The sequence below is a fragment of the Urocampus carinirostris genome, chromosome 3, assembly GCF_059441175.1.
Source record: "Urocampus carinirostris isolate Australia breed hairy pipefish chromosome 3, RoL_Ucar_1.0, whole genome shotgun sequence".
NCBI classification, from domain to species: Eukaryota; Metazoa; Chordata; class Actinopteri; order Syngnathiformes; family Syngnathidae; genus Urocampus; species Urocampus carinirostris.
In genome coordinates, this window is record NC_142351.1 from 2,013,747 (window position 1) to 2,038,864 (window position 25,118).

Sequence of the window (25,118 nt, forward strand, 5' to 3'; positions counted from 1 at the left end):
AGAGAGACTAAGGTAAAGAAGGAGAGGGAAAAGACAGAGAGAAAGATACTTGGTTAAGGAAAGAGAGAGAAAAGACGAAGAGAGAGAGACTTAGATTAAATAGGAGAGAGAAAAGACAGAGAGAAAGAGAGAGAAATAAAGAGAGAGAGATATAGTGGGAGAGAGAGGCAGATAAAGAAAGAGAGAGTAAGAGAAAGAGGTTTGTGACCCATAAAGTTTGGATGCCATTAAACCAGTCAGCGGGCCCCAAAGGAATCCCGGGGCTTCGTTTCCACCACTCCAAGAGGTCCGAACGACAAAACAAAAACGAAACGCGAATTTTCTTTTGGGAAAAAAGAAAATCCAAAACTAGAATTCCGGATAAAAATCCGAGGGGGAACGTCAGTCTGCCCACGTGACCAAAACAATAGTTGACTCGATGGGGCTTCGTTCAAACCTGCATCGTTTGCTCTTCGTTATACTCATTAGGATTTACGAGCTCGTTTAAGAGGGTGATCCCCTTCCCAGACCTGCAATCTTCGTTGAGTCATTGACAGCAGAAAGCAATCGAATGATAAACAGCCAAGAAATAAGACCCCCCCCCAAAATAAATGCTTTTTAAAAAGGGCAAACTGCTAGTTATTCTCTCTCTCTCTCTCTCTCTCTTTATTTGTCGTATTCTCTCTCTCTCTCTCTCTCTCTCTCTCTCTCTCTCTCTCTCTTTATTTGTCGTATTCTCTCTCTCTCTCTCTCTCTCTTTATTTGTCGTATTCTCTCTTTCTCTCTCTCTCTCTCTCTCTCTCTCTCTCTTTATTTGTCGTATTCTCTCTCTCTCTCTCTCTCTCTTTATTTGTCGTATTCTCTCTTTCTCTCTCTCTCTCCCTCATTCTCTCTCTATTTGTCGTATTGTCTCTTTCTCTCTTTCTCTCTCTCTCTCTCTATTTGTCGTATTCTCTCTTTCTCTCTCTCTCCCTCTTTCTCTCTCTATTTGTCGTATTGTCTCTTTCTCTCTTTCTCTCTCTCTCTCTCTATTTGTTGTATTCTCTCTTTCTCTCTCTCTCTCTCTCTCTCTCTCTATTTGTCGTATTCTCTCTTTCTCTCTCTCTCTCTCTCTCTCTCTCTTTCTTTTTTCTTTCTTTCTTCTTTTTTTTCTCTCTCACACACATTATCTCTCTCTCTCTCTCTCTCTATTTGTCTTATCCTCTCTCTTTTTATGTATCTTATTCTCCCTCTCCCCCTTTCTCTCTCTCTCTCCATCTCTCTCTCCTAGCCCCCCAACTCCCATTCGGCAAACTGGCCCAGCGTCGTGCTGCTGTGCGTCCAGTTTCCAAGGGCAAATAAGCGTTGGGTCAGAGACCCCCTTTTGCAGACCCACCAATAAGACAGAGAGAGAGAGAGGGACGTGAAGTTTGGACCCCCTCGTGCCACCGAATACCCCCCTCCCCAAAAAACAATCGCCGGCAACTCGTAGCAGAAAGACGACAGGAGACCCCCCCCCCCCAGGAGAGCAATCAGTGAGAGAAAAGTGTGTCAAGGAACTCACCCAAAATCATGATGCCGGGCGTCCAGCGTCTCAAGGACAAATAACTCCGACGTCCCCCCCTGTCACCGAGAGGCTGCCCATTGGGGGAGGGGGGCCACCACCTCGCATCAACATGCCGTCCCCCCCCCCACTCAGGTGGGGAGAGACCGAAGGTTCAAGGGGTTGCTGCGTCTCAGGTAAGCGGAGTGGGAGCGAGGGGGCGTGGCTAGTGGCACGGAGGGAGGAGAGGGGGCGTGGCCAGCGAAACGTCAATCTTCTTCTTCCGAGAAACAACTTCCCGAGGAAGGAAAGAAGGAAGGAGAGAAAGAAAGGAGAGAGAGAGAGAGTCGCTTTGCATGGGAGCGCACGGGAATGCTTGGCTTTCTGGGAGGGGGGCGGGGTTCGGAGCGAGAGGCACCTTGCGTGCCTCGGCTGTGATTGGTGGAGAGCTCCGCCAATGGAGACGCTCGTCATCACAAGGAGAGGACGCTCTCTCTCTCTCTCTCTCTCTCTCTCTCTTCACCTCCTTTCTTTTATTCTCTCGGATTGTTTTCTCTTCACCTCTCTCGTTCTCTCTCTTCCGTCCTCTCTTCTCACTGTCTCTCTCCCTATCATGCTCTTTGATTTTTTTTTTCACCCTTCACCGTTCTTTCTCTCACTCTTTCTCTCTCTCTCTCTCTTTATTTATCGTATTCTCTCTCTCTCTTTTTATTCGCTTTATTATCTCTCTCTCTCTTCTTATTCGTTTTATTCTCTCTCTCTCTCTTTATTCGTCTTATTCTCTCTCTCTCTTTATATGTCTTATTCTCTCTCTCTCTCTCTTTATTTGTTTTGTTTTTTTCTCTCTCTCTCTTTCTCTCTCTTTATTAGTGTTCTTCTCTCTCCCTCTCTCTCTCGCTCTCCCTCTCTTTCTCTCTCTCTCTCTCTCTCTCTTTATTTGTCTTACTCTCTCCGTTTCCCCTTCTCTCTCTCTCTTTATTTGCCTTATTCTCTCTCTCTCTCTTTATTTATCTTGTTTTCTCTCTCTCTCTCTTTATTAGTGTTCTTTTCTCTCTCTCTCTCTCTCTCTCTCTTTGTCTTATTATCTCTCTCTCTCTTTATTAGCGTTCTTTTCTCTCTCTCTCATATATATATATATATATATATATATACCTAATTGTCTTATTCCCTCTCTCCCTCTCTCTCTCTCTCTCTCTCTCTCTCTCTCTCTCTCTCTCTCTTATTTATTTGTCCTATTCTCTCTATATATATCTCTCCTCTCTATATATCTCTCTCTCTTTATTTGTATTATTTTCACTCCCTCCCTCTCTCCTACTCTCTCTCGCTCTCTCTTTGTGTCTTGTTCTCTCTCTCTCTCTCTCTCTCTCTCTCTCTCTTTATTTGTCTTATTTTCTCTCTCTCTCTCTTTATTAGTGCTCTTTTCTCTCTCTCTCTCTCTCCTCTCTCTCTCTCTCTCTCTCTCTCTCTCTCTCGAAGCGTGACTCCCCCCTCGCCTCGCCCATTTCAACCTCCGCTCGTAGCGACTCTCTCTTAACCCACTCAGGCGAGGCGGAGGAGGGACCCATGGAGCAGGGGGGGGGGGGCAGAGGGGAGGCAGGGGGGGGCAGGTCTAGAGCGAAAGTAAATGGAATGTGACGGAGGGGAAAAAAAAAGATGAAGAGACGCGAAGTGACAGCAAATTGGCTGCACGAAGTGAAAATCTCATGCAATTCCCAAAGAGCCTCAGGGGGGCGCCGTCCTGAGCTTTTCCTAGCGCGCATGCGCCAAGTGCGCGCAAAGTCAAGCTTTCAAGGGACAGTGTGTGTGCGTGTTATTTAGTAGGAGCTGACGCCCGACATCTTGCTGCTCTGGGTACCCGCCCAAAAAAACAAAAACGTTTCTTTTTTTATTCTATTCTTCTATTTTCCTTTAGTTATTTTTCTTTCTCTCTCTTTCTATCTCTCTGTATCTCTCTCTCTCTCTCTTGACATCCTTTTCACTCTCTCTTATTATTTACCGTTCTCTTTATCACTCTGTCGCTCTCTCTCTCTATCTTTGTCTTGCTCTCTCTTTCTCTCTCATCATTTTCTCTTTATCACTCTATTACTCTGTTCTTTCCTCTTAATCATTTGATCTCATTATTCCATCTCTCTCTCTCTCTCTCTTTCATGATAGCCTTTTCACTCTCTCTTATTATTTACCGTTCTGTTTATCACTCTGTCGCTCTCTATCTCCATCTTTGTCTTGTACTCTCTTTCTCTCTCTCATCCTTTTCTCTTTATCACTGTATTACTCTGTTCCTTCCTCTCAATCATTTTATCTCATTATTCCATCTCTCTCTTTCTCTCTCTCTCTCTCTCTCCCTCTCTCTCTATCTTTCATCATAGCCTTGTCACTCTCTCTTTTTATTTACCATTCTCTTTATCACTCTGTCGCTCTCTATCCCCATCTTTGTCTTGCTCTCTCTTTTCTCTTTCTCTCTCGTCCTTTTCTCTTTATCACTCCACGCCTACTCTCCTTTCCTGGCTTACGACTCGCTTCTGACCCCGACTACATTTTTGCTCTCCTGTCCCGGCGACTGACCCGTTTTCTGTTCCCGACACTGCCATCGCCCGTCACGGGAGATCCGCTTCCGCGTTCGGAGCACAATATGAGTTTCAGAGCGACCTGCTTCCCGCGTCCAGCGATCACCGGATGGTGGGCGCAACGCGAGTGGGTCCTGTCTCCGTTTTGGTCCTGACAAGAATATGTTGGGGCTTTGTTTTTAAGCACTAAATTTGATATTTCGTACAGTAGTATTTTTGTTCCAGACGCACAAAGGAAACACAGTATTTTTAATACTAGATTTACTCTGATATATCTTGATTCTATTTTGACCATTTTTGTGATACGGCCCGGACTAGGAAGCCAGAGGGGTCTCAGGCGGCCCACGGACCGTAGTTTCCCCCACCTCTTTCTCTCACCCACCTAAAATCGAGCCGGGGATCCAAATAGCCGTACAGCCGGGATAGAATCGCTCAGGTTTGGATTTCAAAAGTCTGCGGTCGTAAATCACGAGAAGGCGCTCTTTCTTCATCCTCCAGAGGGGGGCGCCCCCTCCTCGCACACGGCTGAGGAATTTGGAACCTCCTACAAAGGTGAGAAGAAGAGCAAGCTCTTTGCACTTCCTCCTCTTCTCACCTATTTCTGATTTCCACGCCGGACCCCCTTTTCGACTTTCTGGGAAAACCAAGATGCTCGAAAAAGAATGACGCAATAAATTATAGTAAATAAAGTACTAGTAATAACACATAATTTTCGGGGCGCCGACTATATCCACATTGTCTCTTTGTTTGACTGAAAACAAAAATACTATAAGGTACATGATTTCGCTTCATTGTGGAAGGAAAAAGAATACTAGAAAAATGTTAAATAAAGTACGAGTAATAACACATATTTTCAGGGCGCCGACTATATCCACATTGTCTCTTTTATTGACAGAAAACAAAAATACTATAATAGAAATACTACAAGAGCAAAATATCGAGTTTTGTGCTAAAAACAGGGACATTGCACATGATTTCGCTTTCATTGTGAAGGAAAAAGAATACTAGATAAATGTTAAATAAAGTACGAGTAATAACACATATTTTCGGGGCGCCGACTATATCCACATTGTCTCTTTGTTTGACTGAAAACCAAAATACTATGACAGAAATACTAGAAAAGCAAAATATCAAGTTTTGTGCTAAAAACAGGGACCTGATACATGATTTCGCTTTCATTGTGGAAGGAAAAAGAATACCAGAAAAATGTTAAATAAAGTACTAGTAATAACACATATTTTCGGGGAGCCGACTATATCCACATTGTCTCTTTGTTTGACTGAAAACAAAAATACTACAACAGAAATACTACAAAAGCAAAATATGAAGTTTTGTGCTAAAAACAGGGACCTGGTACATGATTTCGCTTTCATTGTGGAAGGAAAGAGAATACTAGAAAAATGTTAAAGTACTAGTAATAACACATATTTTCGGGGCGCCGACTATATCCACATTGTCTCTTTGTTTGACTGAAAACAAAAATACTATAAGGTACATGATTTCGCTTTCATTGTGGAAGGAAAAAGAATATTAGAATAATGTTAAATAAAGTACTAGTAATAACACATATTTTAGGGGAGCCGACTATATCCACATTGTCTCTTTGTTTGACTGAAAACAAAAATACTATAAGGTACATGATTTCGCTTTCATTGTGGAAGGAAAAAGAATATTAGAAAAATGTTAAACAAAGTACTAGTAATAACACATATTTTAGGGGAGCCGACTATATCCACATTGTCTCTTTGTTTGACTGAAAACAAAAATACTATGACAGAAATACAACAAAAGCAAAATATCAAGTTTTGTGCTAAAAACTGGGACTTCGTACATGATTTCGCTTTCATTGTGGAAGGAAAAAGAATACTAAAAAATGTCAGGACCAGAACGGAGACAGGACCCACTTGCGTGGCGTTTTTCTCAGTTTTATTGGATAAAAGAGAAAGAGTTGCGCCCACCATCCGGGGATTCGCTCTGAACGCAGATGTGGATCTTCTGTGGCGAGCGATGGTGAGTCGGGGACGGAAAAACAGGTCAGTAACTGGGACAGGAGAGCAAAATCGGGGTCGGAAGCGAGTCGTAAGCCAGGAATGGAGAGTAGATGTAGTCGGGGGTCAAAAACGGGTCGTAAGTCGAGACGGGAGAGCAGACGTGGTCAGGATAAAAACGGGTCGTAGCCAGAGACAGACGGACAGGCGCAGGTCAGGGTCGAAAAAATGCTTCTCGTTTGTAAACGTTGAACGAACTGTACTGGAAATGAAATATACTCATCGTAAACAAACTTGAAATAGTACTGTACCTCGTGTGTAATTTTTTTATCAACAAGACGCACAACTCTCATATATTTCTTTTTTTTTTCCTATTTCTGTCAAGACCAGAACAGAAACAGGACCCAATCGCATAACGTTTCTCACAAGTTTATTGAGATAGAGAGAAAGGGCAGCGCCCGCGATCCAGTGTTCGCTAGATAATGGAAGCAAGTCACTCTCGATCACAATCCGATTGCGAGAGTGAATCATCCGTAGTGGGCGATGGCGGTGTCAAGGACAGAAAAACGGGTCGATAACCGGGACAGAAGAGCAAATCGGAAACGAGTCGTAAGCCAGGACGGGAGAGTAGACGTAGTCAGGGACAAAAAGGGGTCGTAAGCCGGGACGGGAGAAAAGACGTGGTCAGGACCAAAACAGGTCGTAGCCGGAGACAAACGGGAGCAGCTGAAATCTAAAATTCCAGAGTTCACCGTATTCTCGCTTATTGTTTTCTTTGTTCTCTTTTCTTTTTTTTCTTAGTCCATTCTTTTCTTCCTTTGCTTCTTGGACTCGAAAAAGAAAATCACTTAGAATGACACGCCAGGTTTAAAATCTTTGTCAGAAAATATTGTTTTGTGTCATGAACCGGAACAGGATCAGGACCCAAACGCGTGACGTTTCTCACACAAGCCTGTTATTTAATGGGAAATGGGGAGTCACCTTAGGCAGCGGTCTGGCATGGAAAGACAGGAAGCCAGAGACCGACGAGATCGATACCAGTTACACGAGCAGATACCGGACAGAGACAGGACAGGACGGGACAGACAGGATAGATATCAAAACTGGATATCGAAATTAAACAGGACAAACTAGACGGGAACAAAAACTAGAGAGAATAGTAAACAGGACAAAAATAGACAGGAACGAAACTGGAAACCGATTTTAAACAGGACAAAAAAAACGGGAACAATACCAGACAGGGAATACTGACAGGAAAACAGGACCGGGTCAAAACCCACGTCTTGCGAGCCAGAGGTTCGTTGACGGACTGACAAAGGGTGAGAGAGAGAGCACTGAGCTTAAATAGACGGAAAGCCAATCCGCCAACGAGTCGCAGCTGGCGCCACGCGGGCGGGGCCAATTGGGCGCCATGGCAACCGTGACAAGTATTATAAAACCACGACACAAATACTTATATGAAAATACTTTCTAAAATATCTCTAAATACCACTCCACTACTTTCATACAAATATACTATAACCGAAATGTGACAACAGAAATAATACACAAATACTAATACAAGTACCGCAGATATACTTCAAAAATACTACTACTGTTTTGTTTTGCAGGAAAAACCTGCATGTATTTTTATTTTATGTTTTTGATTTGAATTGGTTATTTGAAAAAACAATATGTAAATAAGTCAATGTATTAAAAACAACAAATAAATATAATAAAATAAAAAATAAATAAAATGAATTAAAAATATATATATTTTTTTTTAAACAAGAAAAATACTTTAATAAAATAAACTTAACCATGCTCTTTCTTCTGATGAATAAATGTACTTTCTAGAGAAGATAATGGATTTTATTGAGCTCCGCCATGAATCCAGCAGACCAGTGGGCGAGTTTTCAGCCAAGAATGTCGAAGTTGAATGCCAAGATCCGACACCTCCTTGATACTTTCACACCCATGCTCGACAACACACTCTAGATATTCTGTCTACTGTGCCGTAAAAGAGGTTATGCTCCCTTGTTTTGCTCTTTTTTCTTCTTCCTTCCTTTCTGCTCAGGTTTAAAAAAAATACACAATGATGAAAGTGCTGAAAGTAAGAAAAGGACTGTTTAAATATAGTCCAAAAGCCAACCCTAAACCCCTTAAAAGATGAAAATGGAAGATTTCATTCAGGCGTGTTTACAAATTTCACATATTTGCACGCTCGACAGAGGCTGCAATGAATATTTCAGCCAGAAGATGGCGTCAGCAAGTAGAATATTTTGAAGTTACTTCTCAGCTACTTAGACACCTTAGCTAGCTAGCTAACTAGCCATCATTAAAGAAAGTTGCCCTCTATTCATCCATCTAATTATATTACCCTCCAGGCTATTTAGCTACATCAGCTAGCTGCCATTTCGTTTGTTAGCTCACCATCAATAGAGAATGTTGCACTCTTTCCTAGCTTCTCAGCTACTCAGACACCTTAGCTAGCTAGCTAACTAGCCATCAGTAAAGAAAGTTGCCCTCTTTTTATCCAACCAATTATATTAGCTTTCCAGCCATTTAGCTACATCAGCTAGCTGCCTTTTTGTTTGTTAGCTCACTGTCAATTGAGAATTTTTCATTCTTTCCTGGCTTCTCAGCTACTTAGACAACTTAGCTAGTTAGCTAACTGACCATCAGTACTGAAAATTGCCCTTTATTCATCCATCCAATTATATTAGCCTCCAGGCTATTTAGCTACATCAGCTAGCTGCCATTTCGTTTGTTAGCTCACTGTCAATTGAGAATTTTGCATTCTTTCCTAGCTTCTCAGCTACTTAGACAACTTAGCTAGTTAGCTAACTGACCATCAGTAATGAAAGTTGCCCTCTATTCATCCATCCAATTATATTACCCTCCAGGCTATTAAGCTACATCAGCTAGCTGCCATTTCGTTTGTTAGCTCACTATCAATAGAGAATGTTGCATTCTTTCCTAACTTCTCAGCTACTTAGACACCTTAGCTAGCTAGCTAACTGACCATCAGTAAAAGACGTTGCCCTCTTTATCCATCAAATTATATTAGCTTTCCAGCTATTTAGCTACATCAGCTAGCTGCCATTTCGTTTGTTAGCTCACTGTCAATTGAGAATTTTGCATTCTTTCCTAGCTTCTCAGCTACTTAGACAACTTAGCTAGTTAGCTAACTGACCATCAGTAATGAAAATTGCCCTTTATTCATCCATCCAATTATATTAGCCTCCAGGCTATTTAGCTGCATCAGCTAGCTGCCATTTCGTTTGTTAGCTCACTGTCAATTGAGAATTTAGCATTCTTTCCTAACTTCTCAGCTACTTAGACACCTTAGCTAGCTAGCTAACTGACCATCAGTAAAAGAAGTTGCCCTCTTTATCCATCAAATTATATTAGCTTTCCAGCTATTCGGCTACATCAGCTAGCTGCCATTTCGTTTGTTAGCTCACTGTCAATTGAGAATTTTGCATTCTTTCCTAGCTTCTCAGCTACTTAGACACCTTTGTTAGCTAGCTAACTGACCATCAGTAAAAGAAGTTGCCCTCTTTGTCTATCCAATTATATTAGCTTTCCAGCTATTTAGCTACATCAGCTAGCTGCCTTTTCGTTTGTTATCTCACTGTCAATAGAGAATGTTGCATTCTTCTCAGCTACTTAGACAGCTTAGCTAGCTAGCTGAGAGTGATTATGGCTAAGGGTCTTACCTGCCCCCCACATGTCCGACTTCGATCCCCGAGTCAGGAAAATCAAAATTGTGGCCCCAAAATCCTCCTGGACGGTCTTTCTGGCCGGCAGTTTCTCAAATATTTGACGGAGGAAGGGAGGAGCGCCACCTACGGGGGAAGTTGGACCCGCCCCTCTCGGCCAAGCCCACCCAATCTGGGCAAATTGGAGAAGCCCTTGGTGGTCTGGGCTGGTTTCTTCAAAAAAATGGCCGACACAAAAGTCATCGGAACGTCACTAGTTTACAGGAGGAATGTTTTGCTCACTGGCCCTTTAAAGAAAATGGCGACTGGCAAAGGTAAGCTGGAGAAAGTTGCAGTCCACTTATCTTAGCTTCCCAGCTATTTAGCCACCTCCGCTAGCTGCCATTTAGCCAAGTTTGCTAGCTCACTGTTATTAAAAAATGTTGCGTTCTTTGCTAGCTTCTGAGCTACTTGAATACCTTAGCTAGCTAACTAGCTAACAATCAATAGATAAAGTTACACTCTGTTTATCTTAGCTTCCCAGCTATTTAGCAACCTCAGCTAGTTGCCATTTAGCCAAGGTTGCTAGCTCACTATGAATAGAGAATTTTGTGTTCTTTGCTCGCTTCTCAGTTACTTGCATACTTTAGCTAGCTAAGAAGCTAACTATCAATAGAGAAAGTTGCACTCCATTTATCTTTTCTTCCCAGCTATTTAGCAACCTCGGCTAACTGCCATCAGCCAAGTTTGCTAGCTCACTATTATTAAAGAATGTTATATTTTTTGCTAGCTTCTCAGCTACTTGGATACCTGAACTAGCTAGGTAGCTAACGATCCATAGAGAAAGTTGCACTCCATTTATCTTAGCTTCTCAACTATTTAGCAACCTCAGCTAGCTGCCATTTAGCCAAGTTTGCTAGCTCACTATTCATAGAGAATGTTGCGTTCTTTGCTAGCTTCTCAGCTACTTGGATACCTTAGCTAGCTAGGTAGCTAACAATCAATAAAGAAAGTTGCACTCCATTTATCTTCCAAGCTATTTAGCATCCTCAGCTAGCTGTCATTTAGCCAAGTTTGCCAGCTCTCTATTAATAGAGAATGTTTCGTTCTTTGCTTGCTTCTCAGCTACTTGGATACCTTAGCTAGCTAGGTAGCTAGCAATCAATAGAGAAAGTTGCACTGCATTTATCTTAGCTTCTCTGCTATTTAGCAACCTCGGCTAGCTGCCATTTAGCCAAGTTTGCTAGCTCACTATTCATAGAGAATGTTGGGTTCTTTGCTAGCTTCTCAGCTATTTGGATACCTTAGCTAGCTAAGTAGCTAACAATCATTAGAGAAAGTTGCACTCCATTTATCTTTGCTTCTCAACTATTTAGCAACCTCAGCTAGCTGCCATTTAGCCAAGTTTGCTAGCTCACTATTAATAGAGAATGTTGCGTTCTACTTGGATACCTTAGCTAGCTAAGTAGCTAACAATCAATAGAGAAAGTTGCGCTCCACTTATCTTAGCTTCCCAGCTATTTAGCCACCTCAGCTAGCTGCCATTAGCCAAGTTTGCTAGCTCACTATTAATAGAGTTGCATTATTTCCATCATTTTTTTCCTAGCTTCTCTGCTGTTTGGCTACTCTTGCTATTAAACTAGCTAACCGTCAATAGAGAAATTTGCTTTCTATCCATCAACCTGGACCTCTTCGTTTAGCTTCCTCAGCTAGCTGCTATTTAGCCACGTTTTCGAATCACCAGGGTTAGGGTTGAGGTGCTCACCAGTGCTGGGTCATTGTGATTTCCTAGTGGTCTACTGAGTCTATGTAGAGAGCAGTGTCGGCAGCATTCTTGTTTCTTTTTTTTTTTACTGCGTGGTCTATCGAGTCCAACTCCTGAGAAACATGGAAACGATTTTGAGCGTTTTCAAGAACTCCGCCCAAAATTCGAGCACTTTTTATACCTTGAAACCGCGAGGTTAAAACTCAAGCGTTAACAAGGATTTCAAGCACCCGTCCGAACCCCGTACACATGATAAAATGCCGATCAGATTGGGGGCCCTTGGCGCCGAATAGTCAACAAAAAGGTCTCTGGGCTTGAAGAAGCTGTTGTCAGTCCGTCTAGGAACCTCTGTGAATACTAGGCAAGCCTTTTTTGACCCTGACTCCCACCTGTCCCGTTTTTGCTCTCGTCTGTCTCCGGCTTCGATCGTTTTGCTCCTGTCCACGTCTGCTCTTCCATGCCGGCTTACGACTTCTTTTTGTCCCCGACGAAGTCTACTCTCCCGTTCTGGCTTACAACCCGTTTCCGACCCCGACCACAACTTGTTCTCCCAGTCCCGGCTACCGACCTGTTTTTACCGCCCCAGACTCCGCCATCGTTCGCTACGGAAGATCTAGAAATGTATTTCAGCTAACGCGAGCCTCACCTTGAAACAGCTAGCATGATGGTCAGCCATTGTGCTGGAATTGGAACCGCCTCACTTCACATAAAATCTGCCTCCATTTTTTTTTTTATTTCACTTTTTCATTTTCTTTTTTTCATCATCATCATTTTTTACTTGGTTTTTTTTTTTCATTTCTTTGCCTTTTTTCACTTTGTTTTCCCTTTTTCTTTTTCTTCCATTTTATTGTCCATAGTTGTATTTTTTTGATTTCCTTGTCTTTTCTCTCCGTCTTTTCCTTGTCCTTGTTCCTGTCTTTTTCTCTTGGACATGTTTGATCATATACGGGCAAAAAACGTTTTGATTTTTGCTCAGAGTCTCTCTACTAGTTTGTATTCTTCCTTATGCTTTGTGACATTCATTTTTGCTTGCACTTTAACACTATTACACAGTGTCCCTTTAATCCCCAGCAAGTTTCCTCCCTTGGAAATTGCTCTCTTGAGTTGGGGTCCTGGAAACGCCCGTCTTAATACTCAATAGGCCCATCTAGCGGATTTTTGGTATATTACACGCAAACTGTATCGAGTGCGCTGGCCTTTCTGCTTCAAATCACGCCGTCTGGCGGATGTTTTATGCAATCGCATGCTATTTCCAGAGTTGGCTGGTCCTCTGGCGCTATCTAGCGGACGTTTTGTGTCCACGCATGCTGTCTGTAGCGCGTTGGCCATAAATGATGCATTCTCATGAAGATTTTAGGTATGAGATGCTATTTTCTTCTTTTGTATGCATTACGTGTAGACTGTTTTCATGCACTGGCGCCACCTAGTGGACATGTGTTGGACATGATGCGTTTTCTGTCTTCAAATAACGCCATCTAGTACTAATTTCAACGAATGCTATTGGATGGAATGGATATTTTTATTCATCACATGCTCGCACTGCCCACAAATGACGCTATCTAGTGGCCGTTTTTCGCATTGCATTTGGACTTGCCCTCAATAAGTGTGCCGTATTTTCCAAACTATAGGCGCAGCCAAAACGGCCAGAAATTTGAAGTGTGCCTTTATACACTGCAAAACATGGAAAGGCATCGTTACAATGAAATTATACTCTGTGCCGTAATTGTTCTGCCCTTGAGAAACATGCTTTTTTTATTCGCTTTCCTTATTCTTTTTCATTTTCTTTTTTTCTTTCCTTCTTTCAGCTTTTTCCTATTCACTTGTTTTCTTTTATGTTTTTTCATTGTTTTCTTTTTTTCATATTTATCTTTTCCCTATTATTCATCCTTGCTTTATTTTTTACTGCCTTTTTTATCAAATTTGTATTTTTTATTTTTTTTGCTTTCTTTTCTTAATGTTTTTTCTATTGATATGTTTTTCTTTTATGGTTTTATTCTTTCATTGTTGCTCTTTTTTTTCCCCTTGTATTTTTTTCATCCTATTTTTTTCTTTTTGTTTCTTGTTTCGATGAGAGATGTTTCCTCTTTGTCACTTTGAATTGCTGTACTTTGTATTTTGCCTCGCGGCACTCATTTTCAACGTCGCGACACAATATAGTGCTATTCATTGGGCACTGTCGTTTACCTTTTTATTTTTTCGACCTTCACCAATTCTAACTTTAATATCTGCAATAAATCATTCACGGTGTAAAGAACCGGAACAGAATCGGGACCCAAACGCGTGACGTTCTCACACAAGCCTTTATTTTAGGGGAAACGGCGGAGTCAAGCCGGTCTGGCGTGAAACGATAGGAAGCCAGAGGCCGACGAGATCGATACCAATTGCCCGACAGATGGGGTCGATACCGGACAGGACGGGACAGACAGGATTGATATAGAAACAGGATATCGAAATTAAACGGGAGAAACTAGACAGGAACGAAAACTGGAGAGAACAATGAACAGGACGAAAACAGACGGAAAAAAAACTGGAACCTGAAATTAAACAGGAAGAAAATAAAGGGGAACAATAACGGACGGGAAATACCAACAGGAAACAGGACCGAGTCGAAACCCACGTCTTGCCGGGCAGAGGTTTGTTGACAGACTGACAAAAGGAGAGTGACAGGCCTGGGTTTAAATAGACGAAATGCCAATTTGTCACACATGGGCGGGGCCAATTGGGTGCCATGGCAACCATGACACAATCTGGTTTTCTTTTGGTGCAAAAATCGAGGAACCCGTGATGAAGTTTATTGATTCGTTGTTGCAACCCTAATATACGATTACATTTTAGGAACTCGGCTTCTTTTCCTCTTGGCTGATTTCTTCATTTTGGATTTCGATTCCTGAAAAAAAAAAACAAGCTGAGTGAAAGCCCTCTGACGTGTATTGGTCGTTTTCGAGGCGTCTCGTCCGACCAGTCTCTCCTTTGTCTCTTCTTTGTCCCTTCTTGGTCTCTCCTTGGCCCCTTTTCGGCCTCCTCTTTATCTCATCTCGGTCTCCTTTTAGTCTCTAGTTTGTCTCTTCTTTGTCTCCTTCTCAGGATCGTCCCCGGTCTAGTCTTTGTCTTTGTCTCTTTGTCTCCTTTGTCTTTTCGGTCTCTTTTTGACCCCCTTTGGTCTCCTCTTCATCTCGTCTCAGCCTCCTTTTAGTCTCTATTTTGTCTTCTTGGTCTCTTTCTCGGGGTCCTCCCCTGTCTCGTCTTTGTCTCTTTCTCTCTTTTGTCTTCTGGGTCTCTTCTTGGCCCCTTTTTGGTCTCCTCTTCATCTCGTCTCGGTGTCCTTTTAGTCTCTACTTTGTCTCTGTTTGGTCTACTTCTCAGGGTCCTCCTCTGTCTCGTCTTTGTTTTTGTCTCTTTGTCTCCTATGTCCTTCCGGTCTCTTCTTTGTCCCCTTTGAGTTGTTCCTTGCCCGCATGGTGTCATTGTAATCCTGTGCAGTCCTTTGAGACATTTTTGTGATTGAGGGCCAAACAAATAAATGGGACTTGACTTCTGGGTCTCTCCTTGGCCCCTTTTCGGTCTCCTCTTGTTCTCGCTTCGGTCTCCTTTTCGTCTCTACTTTGTCTCTTCTTGGTCTCCCTCTCCGGGTCCTCCTCGGTCTCGTCTTTGTCTTTTTGTCTCCTTTGTCTTCCCTGTCTCTTATTTGTCCCTTCTTGAAGTCCGTCTTGGTCTTTGTCTGTTCTTAGCCTCCTTCTGGTCTATTTGTCTCCTTTTAGTTTCCTTTTGGTCCCCTCTCAGACTTTGTCTGGTCCCTTTTTAGGTTTCGTCTCGTCTCAATCTCATTTTAGTCTCTACTTTGTCTCTTCTTGGTCTCCTTCTCGAGGTCCTCCTCAGTCTCGTCTTTGTCTCTTTGTTTCCTTTGTCTTCCCTGTCTCTTATTTGTCCCTTCTTGGTGTCCGTCTTGGTCTTTGTCTGTTCTTAGCCTCCTTCTGGTCTATTTGTCTCCTTTTAGTTTCCTTTTGGTCCCTTCTCAGACTTTGTCTGGTCCCTTTTGAGGTTTCGTCTCGTCTCAATCTCATTTTGGTCTCTACTTTGTCTCTTCTTGGTCTCCTTCTCGGGGTCCTCCTCGGTCTCGTCTTTGTCTCTTTGTTTCCTTTGTCTTCCCTGTCTCTTATTTGTCCCTTCTTGATGTCCGTCTTGGTCTTTGTCTGTTCTTAGCCTCCTTCTGGTCTATTTGTCTCCTTTTAGTTTCCTTTTGGTTCCTTCTCAGACTTTGTCTGGTCCCTTTTTAGGTTTCGTCTCGTCTCAATCTCATTTTAGTCTCTACTTTGTCTCTTCTTGGTCTCCTTCTCGGGGTCCTCCTCCGTCTCGTCTTTGTCTTTGTCTCTTTCTCTCCTTCTCTCCTTTGTGTTCTCGGTCTCTTCTTGGCCCCTTTTTGGTCTCCTCTTCATCTCGTCTCGGTCTCCTTTTAGTCTCTACTTTACCTCCTCTTGGTCTACGTCTCAGGGTCTTCCTCTGTCTCGTCTTTGTTTTGTCTCTTTGTCTCCTTTGTCTTCCTGGTCTCTTCTTTGTCCCTTTTGAGTTGTTCCTTGCCCTTGCCCGCATGTTGGTTTAAGATCAGGTAATTGTGTGAAATAAATGGGACTTGACTTGACTTCTGGGTTTCTCCTTGGCCCTTTTTCACTCTCCTCTTCATCTCGTCTCGGTCTCCTTTTAGTCTCCACATTGTCTCTTTTTTGTCTCCCTCTCGGGGTCCTCCTCGGTCTCTTTGTCTCCTTTGTCTTCCCTGTCGCTTATTTGTCCCTTCTTGGTGTCAGATCCATTTGTCTCCTTTTGGTTTCCTTTGGGTCCCTTCTTAGACACTGTCTGGTTTCGGCCTTTTTCAGGTTTGGTCTCGGACACTTTTTGGTCTAGTCCTCGTCTTGCTTTGGCCACTTTTTTGGTGTCTTGTTTTTTTTTCTCCTCTTCCTCTCTTCTTTTTCTTTTCTCAAACCTTGACCCTGGACAGATGGCATCAATATCCAGTCCCCCCTTCACCAACTGTTGCCTCCCCAACATCTGTCGGGACACTCTTCGTCCTCCAGAAGGAGCGCTCAAGTTTTAGCATTAACTTGTAATTGACATTTGCCACACCCATGCATATAAGACAGGGGTGGTCAAACGACAGCCCGCGGGCCGTATCCGGCCCGGCCACAGATTCAATCCAAGTGAGATGAAGCAGACGAGAAAAATGAGCCCCCCAACGTGCCAAATGATGACTAGCAGTTTTAAATATGTCCACTGGATGTAGCTGTTTTGTGCTGTAGCTTAGTTATTCCTCCCCGTTTTGTCCTCGTTCGAACGCTATCGTCATTCAAAAATGAAAACGATAAATGGTCGGATGCTTTTTTTTTGTCTTATCCGTCTGTGTGATTTGACAAAATGTCAAGTCAAGTCAAAATGACAGGGTCCTGTTATTTATTCCTCCCCCTCCTGTCATAGTTGGCATGCTATCTTTCTAAAATATGTAAACATGAGTGTTTGAATATGTTGAGTTCAAGCAGACACTGTTTTATGACCTGTGTGATTTTGACCAAGGCAGAAGAGTTCCGTTACTCATTCCTCCCCCTTCTGTCATAAAATGCAAACTATCTTTATAAAATATGTAAACATGAGTGATTGGATATATTGAGTTCAAGCAGACACTGTTTTATGACCTGTATGATTTTGACCAAGGCAGAGGGTTTCCGTGACTTATTCCTCCCCCTCCTGTCATAGTTTCCATGCTATCTTTATAAAATATGTAAACATAAGTGTTTGGATATATTGAGTTCAAGCAGACACTGTTTTATGACTTGTGTGATTTTGACCAAGGCAGAGGGGTTCTGTCACTTATTCCTCCCCCTCCTGTCATAGTTGGCATGCTATCTTTATAAAATATGTAAACATGAGTGTTTGAATATGTTGAGTTCAAGCAGACACTGTCTTATGACCTGTGTGATTTTGACCAAGGCAGAAGGGTTCCTTGACTTATTCCTCCCCCTCCTGTCATAGTTCGCATACTATCTTTATAAAATATGTAAACATGAGTGTTTGGATATGTTGAATTCAAGCAGACACTGTTTTACGACCTTTGTGATTTTGACCAAGGCAGAAGGGGTTCCGTTACTTATTCCTCCCCCTTCTGTCATAAAATGCAAACTATGCTTATAAAATATGTAAACATGAGTGATTGGATATATTGAGTTCAAGCGGACACTGCTTTATGACCTGTGTGATTTTGACCAAGGCAGAAGGGTTCCGTTATTTATTCCTCCCCTTTCTGTCATAGTTATCATGCTATCTTTATAAAATATATAAACTTGAGTGTGTGGATATGTTGAGTTAAAGCAGACACTGTTTTATGACCGATGTGATTTTGACCAAAGCAGAAGGGTTCCGTTACTTATTCCTCCCCCTCCTGTCATAAATAGCGTCTTCCATCCAATTTGGAGCCCATTTTTGGAATTGCCACACCTGGATGCCATTGATGGTGTTTACTGTGGGAGCAGACGCTTCCACTAATCACCCTGTGACCATTATTATACCCACGCAGGCTTTTATTTTGGCGGTGGGCGCAGATGCCGAGCCGTGGGAAAGCTACAAGCTAATCCTCAATGTCGTAAATATTTTGAGGGGGGAGGGGACGCCCTCAATCGGGCATGAAAATAATTCATAATTAGTAAAAATGTCTTTTTTTTTATTGAACTCATTGGAATGATTGGTATTTTGACAAAAAAATCACCAGAAGATAGCCTGACATTTCACACGCTGTCCCTTTAACCAAAGAAGCCATTGAAAGACTGTTGCTCGTGTGTTTTCTGCTTTTGTAGCTTTTTCTGGTGCACAAAATGTGTATTTTTTTTGTTAGTTTCATAGTTTGTATTAATGGATAAATGGATAACATATGAAAAGGCAAACTTCCACTAGATGGTCCAGCATTTCACACACTGTCCCTTTAGTAGGGAGCAATTTGCACACTGTTATCAGGACCAGAAGGGTGACAGGACCCACTTGCGTTGCCAAATAATATACACCGCCCCCTCAATGTTAAAGTACTCAAATAAATGAGCCAAGATCTGAAAATACTACATGAAGTCTGAGGCTTTAATATACGAGCAACTCCCAAAATGATCCACACAGATGCATGCAATCTTTAAAGGGGCAGTGAGCAAAGACAAAAAGCAAAAAAGAGGTGCTAAATAATAGACACCGGCCCTTTAACTGTGAAATCAGCACTGTTTAATTGACCCGTCAACTATTTTTCCCACTTTTAGTCGTTTTTAAAAATGACCTTTTCTTGTGATTTCTTTTGAACCAATCAGTTTTTTTCTGATGACTTGGATTAATTTTCTTTGAAAGCGCTTGTCAGGACCGGAACGGAAACAGGACCCAATTGCGTTGCGTTTCTCACAATTTTTATTGGAAGAGAGAGAAACTGTTGCGCCCACGAGCCGGTGATCGCTGGATGCGGGAAGCAGGTCGCTCTGGTACTGGGATTGTGCTCCGAACGCGGAAGTGGATCTTCCGTGGCGAGCGATGGTGGTGTCGGGAACGGAAACAGGTCAGTAGCTGGGACAGAAGAGCATAAACATGGTTGGGGTCAGAAACGGGTCGTAAGCCGGGACAGGAGAGCAGATGTGGTTGGTATCAAAAACGGGTCGTAAGTCGGGACGGGAGAGCAGAGCTGGTCGGGATCAAAACGGGTCGTAGCCGGAGACAGACAAGAGCAAAAACGGGACAGGTGGGAGTCAGGGTCGAAAAAGCTTACCTAGAGTACACTGAGCTTCGCCGATGGACTGACAACAAGTGACAGGTAGATGTGGGTTTGAATGGTGACAGGGAACCAATCAGCTGTGGCGAGCGATGGCGGTGTCGGGAACGGAAACAGGTCAGTAGCTAGGACAGGAGAGCATAAACATGGTTGGGGTCAGAAACGGGTCGTAAGCCGGGACGGGAGAGCAGATGTGGTTGGTATCAAAAACGGGTCGTAAGTCGGGACGGGAGAGCAGAGCTGGTCGGGATCAAAACGGGTCGTAGCCGGAGACAGACAAGAGAAAAAACAAGACAGGTGGGAGTCAGGGTCGAAAAAGCTTGCTTAGAGTACACTGAGCTTCGCTGATGGACTGAAAACAGGTGACATGTAGATGTGGGTTTGAATGGTGACAGGGAACCAATCAGCTGTGGTGAGCGATGGCGGTGTCGGGAACGGAAACAGGTCAGTAGCTGGGACAGGAGAGCATAAACATGGTCGGGGTCAGAAACGGGTCGTAAGCCGGAAAAGGAAAGTAGACGTGGTCGGGGTCAGAAACAGGTCGTAAGTCGGGATGGGAGAGCAGAGCTGGTCGGGATCAAAACGGGTCATACCTGGAGACAGACAAAAGCAAAAACGGGACAGGTGGGAGTCAGGGTCGAAAAAGCTTGCCTAGAGTACACTGAGCTTCGCCGATGGACTGACAACAGGTGACAGGTAGACGTGGGTTTGAATGGTGACAGGGAACCAATCAGCTGTGGCGAGCAATGGCGGTGTCGGGAACGGAAACAGGTCAGTAGCTGGGACAGAAGAGCATAAACATAGTTGGGGTCAGAAACGGCTCGTAAGCCGGGACGGGAGAGCAGATGTGGTTGGTATCAAAAACGGGTCGTAAGTCGGGACGGAAGAGCAGAGCTAGTCGGGATCAAAACGGGTCGTAGCCGGAGACAGACAAGAGCAAAAACGGGACAGGTGGGAGTCAGGGTCGAAAAAGCTTGCCTAGAGTACACTGAGCTTCGCCGTTGGACTGACAACAGGTGACAGGTAGATGTGGGTTTGAATGGTGACAGGGAACCAATCAGCTGAGGCGAGCGATGGCGGTGTCGGGAACGGAAACAGGTCAGTAGCTGGGACAGGAGAGCATAAACATGGTCGGGGTCAGAAACGGGTCGTAAACTGGGACGGGAGAGCAGACTTGTTAGGTATCAAAAACGGGTCGTAAGTCGGGACGGGAGAGCAGAGCTGGTCGGGATCAAAATGGGTCGTAGCCGGAGACAGACAAGAGCAAAAACGGGACAGGTTTGCCTAGAGTACACTGAGCTTCGCCAATGGACTGACAACAGGTGACAGGTAGACGTGGGTTTGAATAGTGACAGGGAACCAATCAGAGACCGCACGTGGCCCCCGGGCCGTAGATTGCCCACCTCTGGTTAAGACGGTCTCTTTTTACACGTTTAATTTCGCGGCGTGGTGCAGCAGCACGCGGCACACATCGCGCCACCGCGGTTAGAAGCTAATTCATTAGCGGCCATAAACGGGACGGAAAAGGGGCGGAGCCTTTCGCTCGGGCTGAATACGCCGGCCACAAAGAAAGGTCCACTTTACCAATGAATCAAACCGTAAAGAGTTCTAAGGGCGACAGATGGGGCCGGCGACAGATGTTGACGGACTTTGCCATCTGTTGACGGCGGACCTGGCTCCATCGCCCCCCCTCCCTCGAAGATCCCCCCCCCCCTCGATCGCCCCCCTCCCTCGAGGACCCCCCTTCCTCTCCATCTCATGCCCCCCCCCGTCCACCATTTAACCCCCGCCTGACCCCCTCCCACCTTTTGCCAGACAATTAGTCGCTTATTACCGCCCGCCCGGCGGCACAAATTCTCTTGATGTAGAAAATGCTTTACAACGTGCTCTACACTTCAAATACAATAAACAGATGTCCTATTTTGGCTCATTTCTTTGCATCAATGGATGAAAAAGTGCCAAAATTCCCTAAAATGGTGGGACATCAACGTGGCTGTCAGCATAAATACAATCATTCGGTCACAAACCAGAACAGGAAACAGGAAGTAGAACCCAACCGCGTAACGTTACTCACAGTTCATTGGGGAGAAGAGGAACGAGCGCACACTCGATCCGGGGATCGTCGGTCGCGGAAGTAGATGGATCGGAACGAGGAAGTGGTCATAATCAAACAGGTCGGGGCCGGAACAAAACGGGAGCAAAACACAGGCAAAAACGGAGACACACAGGGTTTGGCAAATGGAGAGCAAAAACACAGGCAAAACAGGGATTCACTGGGCTTGGCAGAACAAGAGCAAAAACACAGGAAAACCGGAGATTCTCAGGGCTTGACGTGTCAAAACACAGTTTCGCAGACGCTCCGACAAAAGGCGACTCACAGGACAGCGATTAAGTAGTCAGGGAGCAATCTGTCAACGCGTTTCAGCTGGTGTCCATGGGCGGGGCCAATTGGGCGCCCTGGCAACCCTGACAGAACCTGGCGCCACACGGCGGGGACCAATTGGGCGCCACGGCAACCGTGACACATTCTTCCGATGTGATGGTAGTGATGATGGACCCATGCGGGGGAGGCAGGCTTTGCAGCCATCCAAAAATTACCTTTTTCTTGGGTGTGTTTCTCTTTATCAATATGACTTATATGTTCCCAGTTTGTAGAACATTGTTTACAATACCTTTTACGGTACAAAGATGTAAAATTGTTACAATTTCTCTCTCCCTACTTTTCTTGTTGTTTCTCTCTCTCTCTCTCTCTCTCTATCGCTTTCTTTTTTTCCTCTTTTTTTCTCAGTCTTTCTCTCTTTCTCTCATTCTTTGTATCCATTTGTCTCTCTTTCTGTCTTTTTTTCTTTTATTCTTTCTCTTTCATTTGCCCTCTTTCTTTCTGTCGTCTGTCTGTCGTTTTTTTTCTTTATTTCAATCATTATTTTTTTCCAATCTTTCTTTCTCTCTATTGGTCTTTCTGTCTTTCTTTCAGTCTTCCTTTCTGTCTTTCTCTTGCCCCCTCTTTGTTTTTTTCATCCTCTTTCAATCTCTCTCTCTTCTTTTCTTGTTGTTTCTCTCTCTGTCTCTCTCTCTCTCTCTCTCTCTCTCTCTCAATTGCTTTCTATCTATTTCTTTTTTTTTCCTCTTTTTCCTCAGTCTTTCTCTCTTTCTCTCATTCTTTGTATCCATTTGTCTCTCTTTCTGTTTTTTTTCTTTTATTCTTTCTCTTTCATTTGCCCTCTTTCTTTCTGTCTGTCTGTCTGTCGTTTTCTTTCTTTATTTCAATCATTATTTTTTCCAATCTTCCTTTCTCTCTATTGGTCTTTCTGTCTTTCTTTCAGTCTTCCTTTCTGTCTTTCTCTTGCCCTCTCTTTGTTTTTCCCATCCTCTTTCAATCTCCCTCTCTTCTTTTCTTGTTGTTTTTTTCTCTCTCTCTCTCTTTTTCTTTTTTATTGAGGCTTTTTCTACCAAGTGTGGCCCCTCTAAGCCCAGAAGTTCGCAATCCCTGACTAAGACCCCGAAAGGTTTGCAAGAGGACGCGTCTCGTAATTTATTTGTATTTTGGTGACTGTCCCCCCCCACTCGTCCTTTCATAGAACTTGGCCCCTGCGCGGCTTCACCCCCTACCTCTACTGTTTTTGTGCCCCCCCCCCCTTCCGAAAGGGCCCCATCTGTCCCCGCGGTCGGCCTATTGTCGGGCCCCCGCCGGAGCCGGCCACTTCCACAATGGTGTGGGCGGGGGGGCGTCACGGGAGTTCAACAGGGCACCATCCCCGTCCCATTAGAAGCTCTTTAACTTCCACTCGTTTATGCCAAGGGGGTGAAGGGGGAGGGGCCATCTCCTGCCCCGCCCCCCTATCCTTTTTCATCCAATCTCGGCAGACGTTCTACCGCCGGGGTATCGGGATCACTTTTCTCGGGGGCTGTCGGAACCAGGGTCCGAGTAAGCTGGGGCCGTAAAAAATAACACTGAAAATACTACTACGGATATACTACGACGGAAATACTACAAACGACCGGGTGGAAACATTTGTCGGCCTGGAGAGGGATGGGCGCCTCCAGGATGTACTCGCCCAAGACACACCACTGGAAATGCTGCCCTAATACCCACCACCCAACACTACAAAATACTCCAAATATACTATCAAAGTTCTACTATGAAATACTCCAAATATACTACAATAGTCCATCCATCTATTATCTGCAGCGCTTATCCTCAGTAGGGTCACGGGGTGCTGGAGCCCATCCCGGCATCAGGCAGTGGGCAGGGGACACCCTGAACTGGTTGCCAGCCAATCAGAGGGCACACAGGGACAGACAATTCACTCACTCATTCACACCTAGGGAGATTTCGGTTAAGCCAATCAACCTGACATGCATGTTTTTGGAGAAAACCCACGCAAGCACAGGGAGAACATGCAAACTCCACACAGGAGGTTCCATCTTATGACCTCAGAACTGTGCCGCACACGTGCAACCACTGCGCCACTGTGCTGTACTACAATAATAATACTACAAAAATAGAACTACTATTATTAAAAAATACTACTATGGAAACTTTGTTGGGCAAGACCCTGAAGCGCTAATGGCATTCATGAATTAAAAGAAAACAAAAAACTTCACAGGATAAATATCCAGAATACACATCGATAAAACCCAAATACCCGTAAAAAAAACAATATGGACAATAAAAGTGCAGGCAGGATAGCATCAAAAAACAGAATAGCAGCATCTGTCAGGACCAGAGCGGAGACAGAACCCACATGCGTGACGTTTCTCTCAGTTTTATTAGAAGAAAGGAAAGGGTTGCACCCACCATCCGGTGGTCGCAGATCGCGGGAAGCAGGTCGCTCTGAACGCGGAAGTGAGATTACGTGGCGAGCGATGGCGGTGTCGGAAACGGAAATACGGGTCGGTCGCTGGGACAGGAGAGCAACAGCAAGGTCGGGGTTGGAAAACGAGTCGAAAGCCAGGAGAGGAGAGTAGACAAGGTCAGGATCAAAAAACAGGTCGAAGCCAGGGAACAGACGGGAGCAAAATCAGGTGGGAGTCGGGGTCGTAAAAGGCTTGCCTAGAGTAATCTGAGCTTCCCAGACGGACTGACAACAGGGAGCAGATAGGAGTGGGTTTAAATAGGGACAGGGAGCCAATCAGAGTCTGAGGCAGTTGGATTTAAATGCATAAAACCGAAAATGTTGGTTTTTTTCAGCGAGCGCGTCATATCGAAGAAAGAGAAATTCAACTTTGCCACCAAAAGATGCTCCTGTTCGAGAGAAGAAAACAATAAATACATGGAAAAATTTAATGTATATAAAAAAAAACTAGTTTTCTACTAGTGGGCTAACTGTCATGATTACTGATGTGACTCAGCTGTGCCACCCACCGCGGGTTCTGATTGGCTCTCTGTCACTATTTGAACCCAGTCCTGTCTGTCCCCTTTTGTCAGTCCGTCTGCGAACCTCAGTGTATACTAGGCAAGCCTTTTTCGACCCTGACTCTGACCAGTCCCGTTTTTGCTCCCGTTTATCTCCCGTTTTGATCCCGACCACGTCTGCTCTCCCGTCCCAGCTTATGACCTGTTTCTGACCCCGACCACGTTTTTGCTCTACTGTCCCGGCTATCGACCTGTTTTTCCGTCCTTGACATCGCCATCGCTCGCCACGGAAGATCCACTTCCGTGTTTAGATCACGAGAGCGACTTGCTTCCCGCGCCTAGCGAACGCCTGGATCGCGGGCGCAGCCCTTCTTCTTTCCTTTTAATAAAACTTGTGAGAAACGTAACGCAATTGGGTCCTGTTTCCGTTCTGGTCCTGACAGCCTGTTTTTACAACGCTACCGTTAGCATTTTGGTGTCATGGTTG

At 44.2% G+C, this 25,118-nt stretch overlaps 2 protein-coding genes across 3 annotated transcripts in view; one reads left to right on the plus strand and one right to left on the minus strand.

The window, feature by feature from the left end:
• The window catches only part of LOC148368268 (zinc finger protein 385A-like), an 85,637-nt gene extending 83,800 nt beyond the window's left edge, over positions 1-1,837 (minus strand). For both annotated transcript variants that reach the window (XM_088330246.1, XM_088330247.1), the window contains exon 1: positions 1,523-1,837. In XM_088330246.1, coding sequence (XP_088186372.1) covers positions 1,523-1,532 — 10 coding nt within the window. In that variant the 5' untranslated portion in view covers positions 1,533-1,837. The remainder of the gene's footprint in view (positions 1-1,522) is intronic.
• Positions 1-25,118, plus strand: part of LOC148368257 (uncharacterized) — a 541,253-nt gene that overhangs the window by 456,445 nt on the left and 59,690 nt on the right. The window lies entirely within an intron of this gene.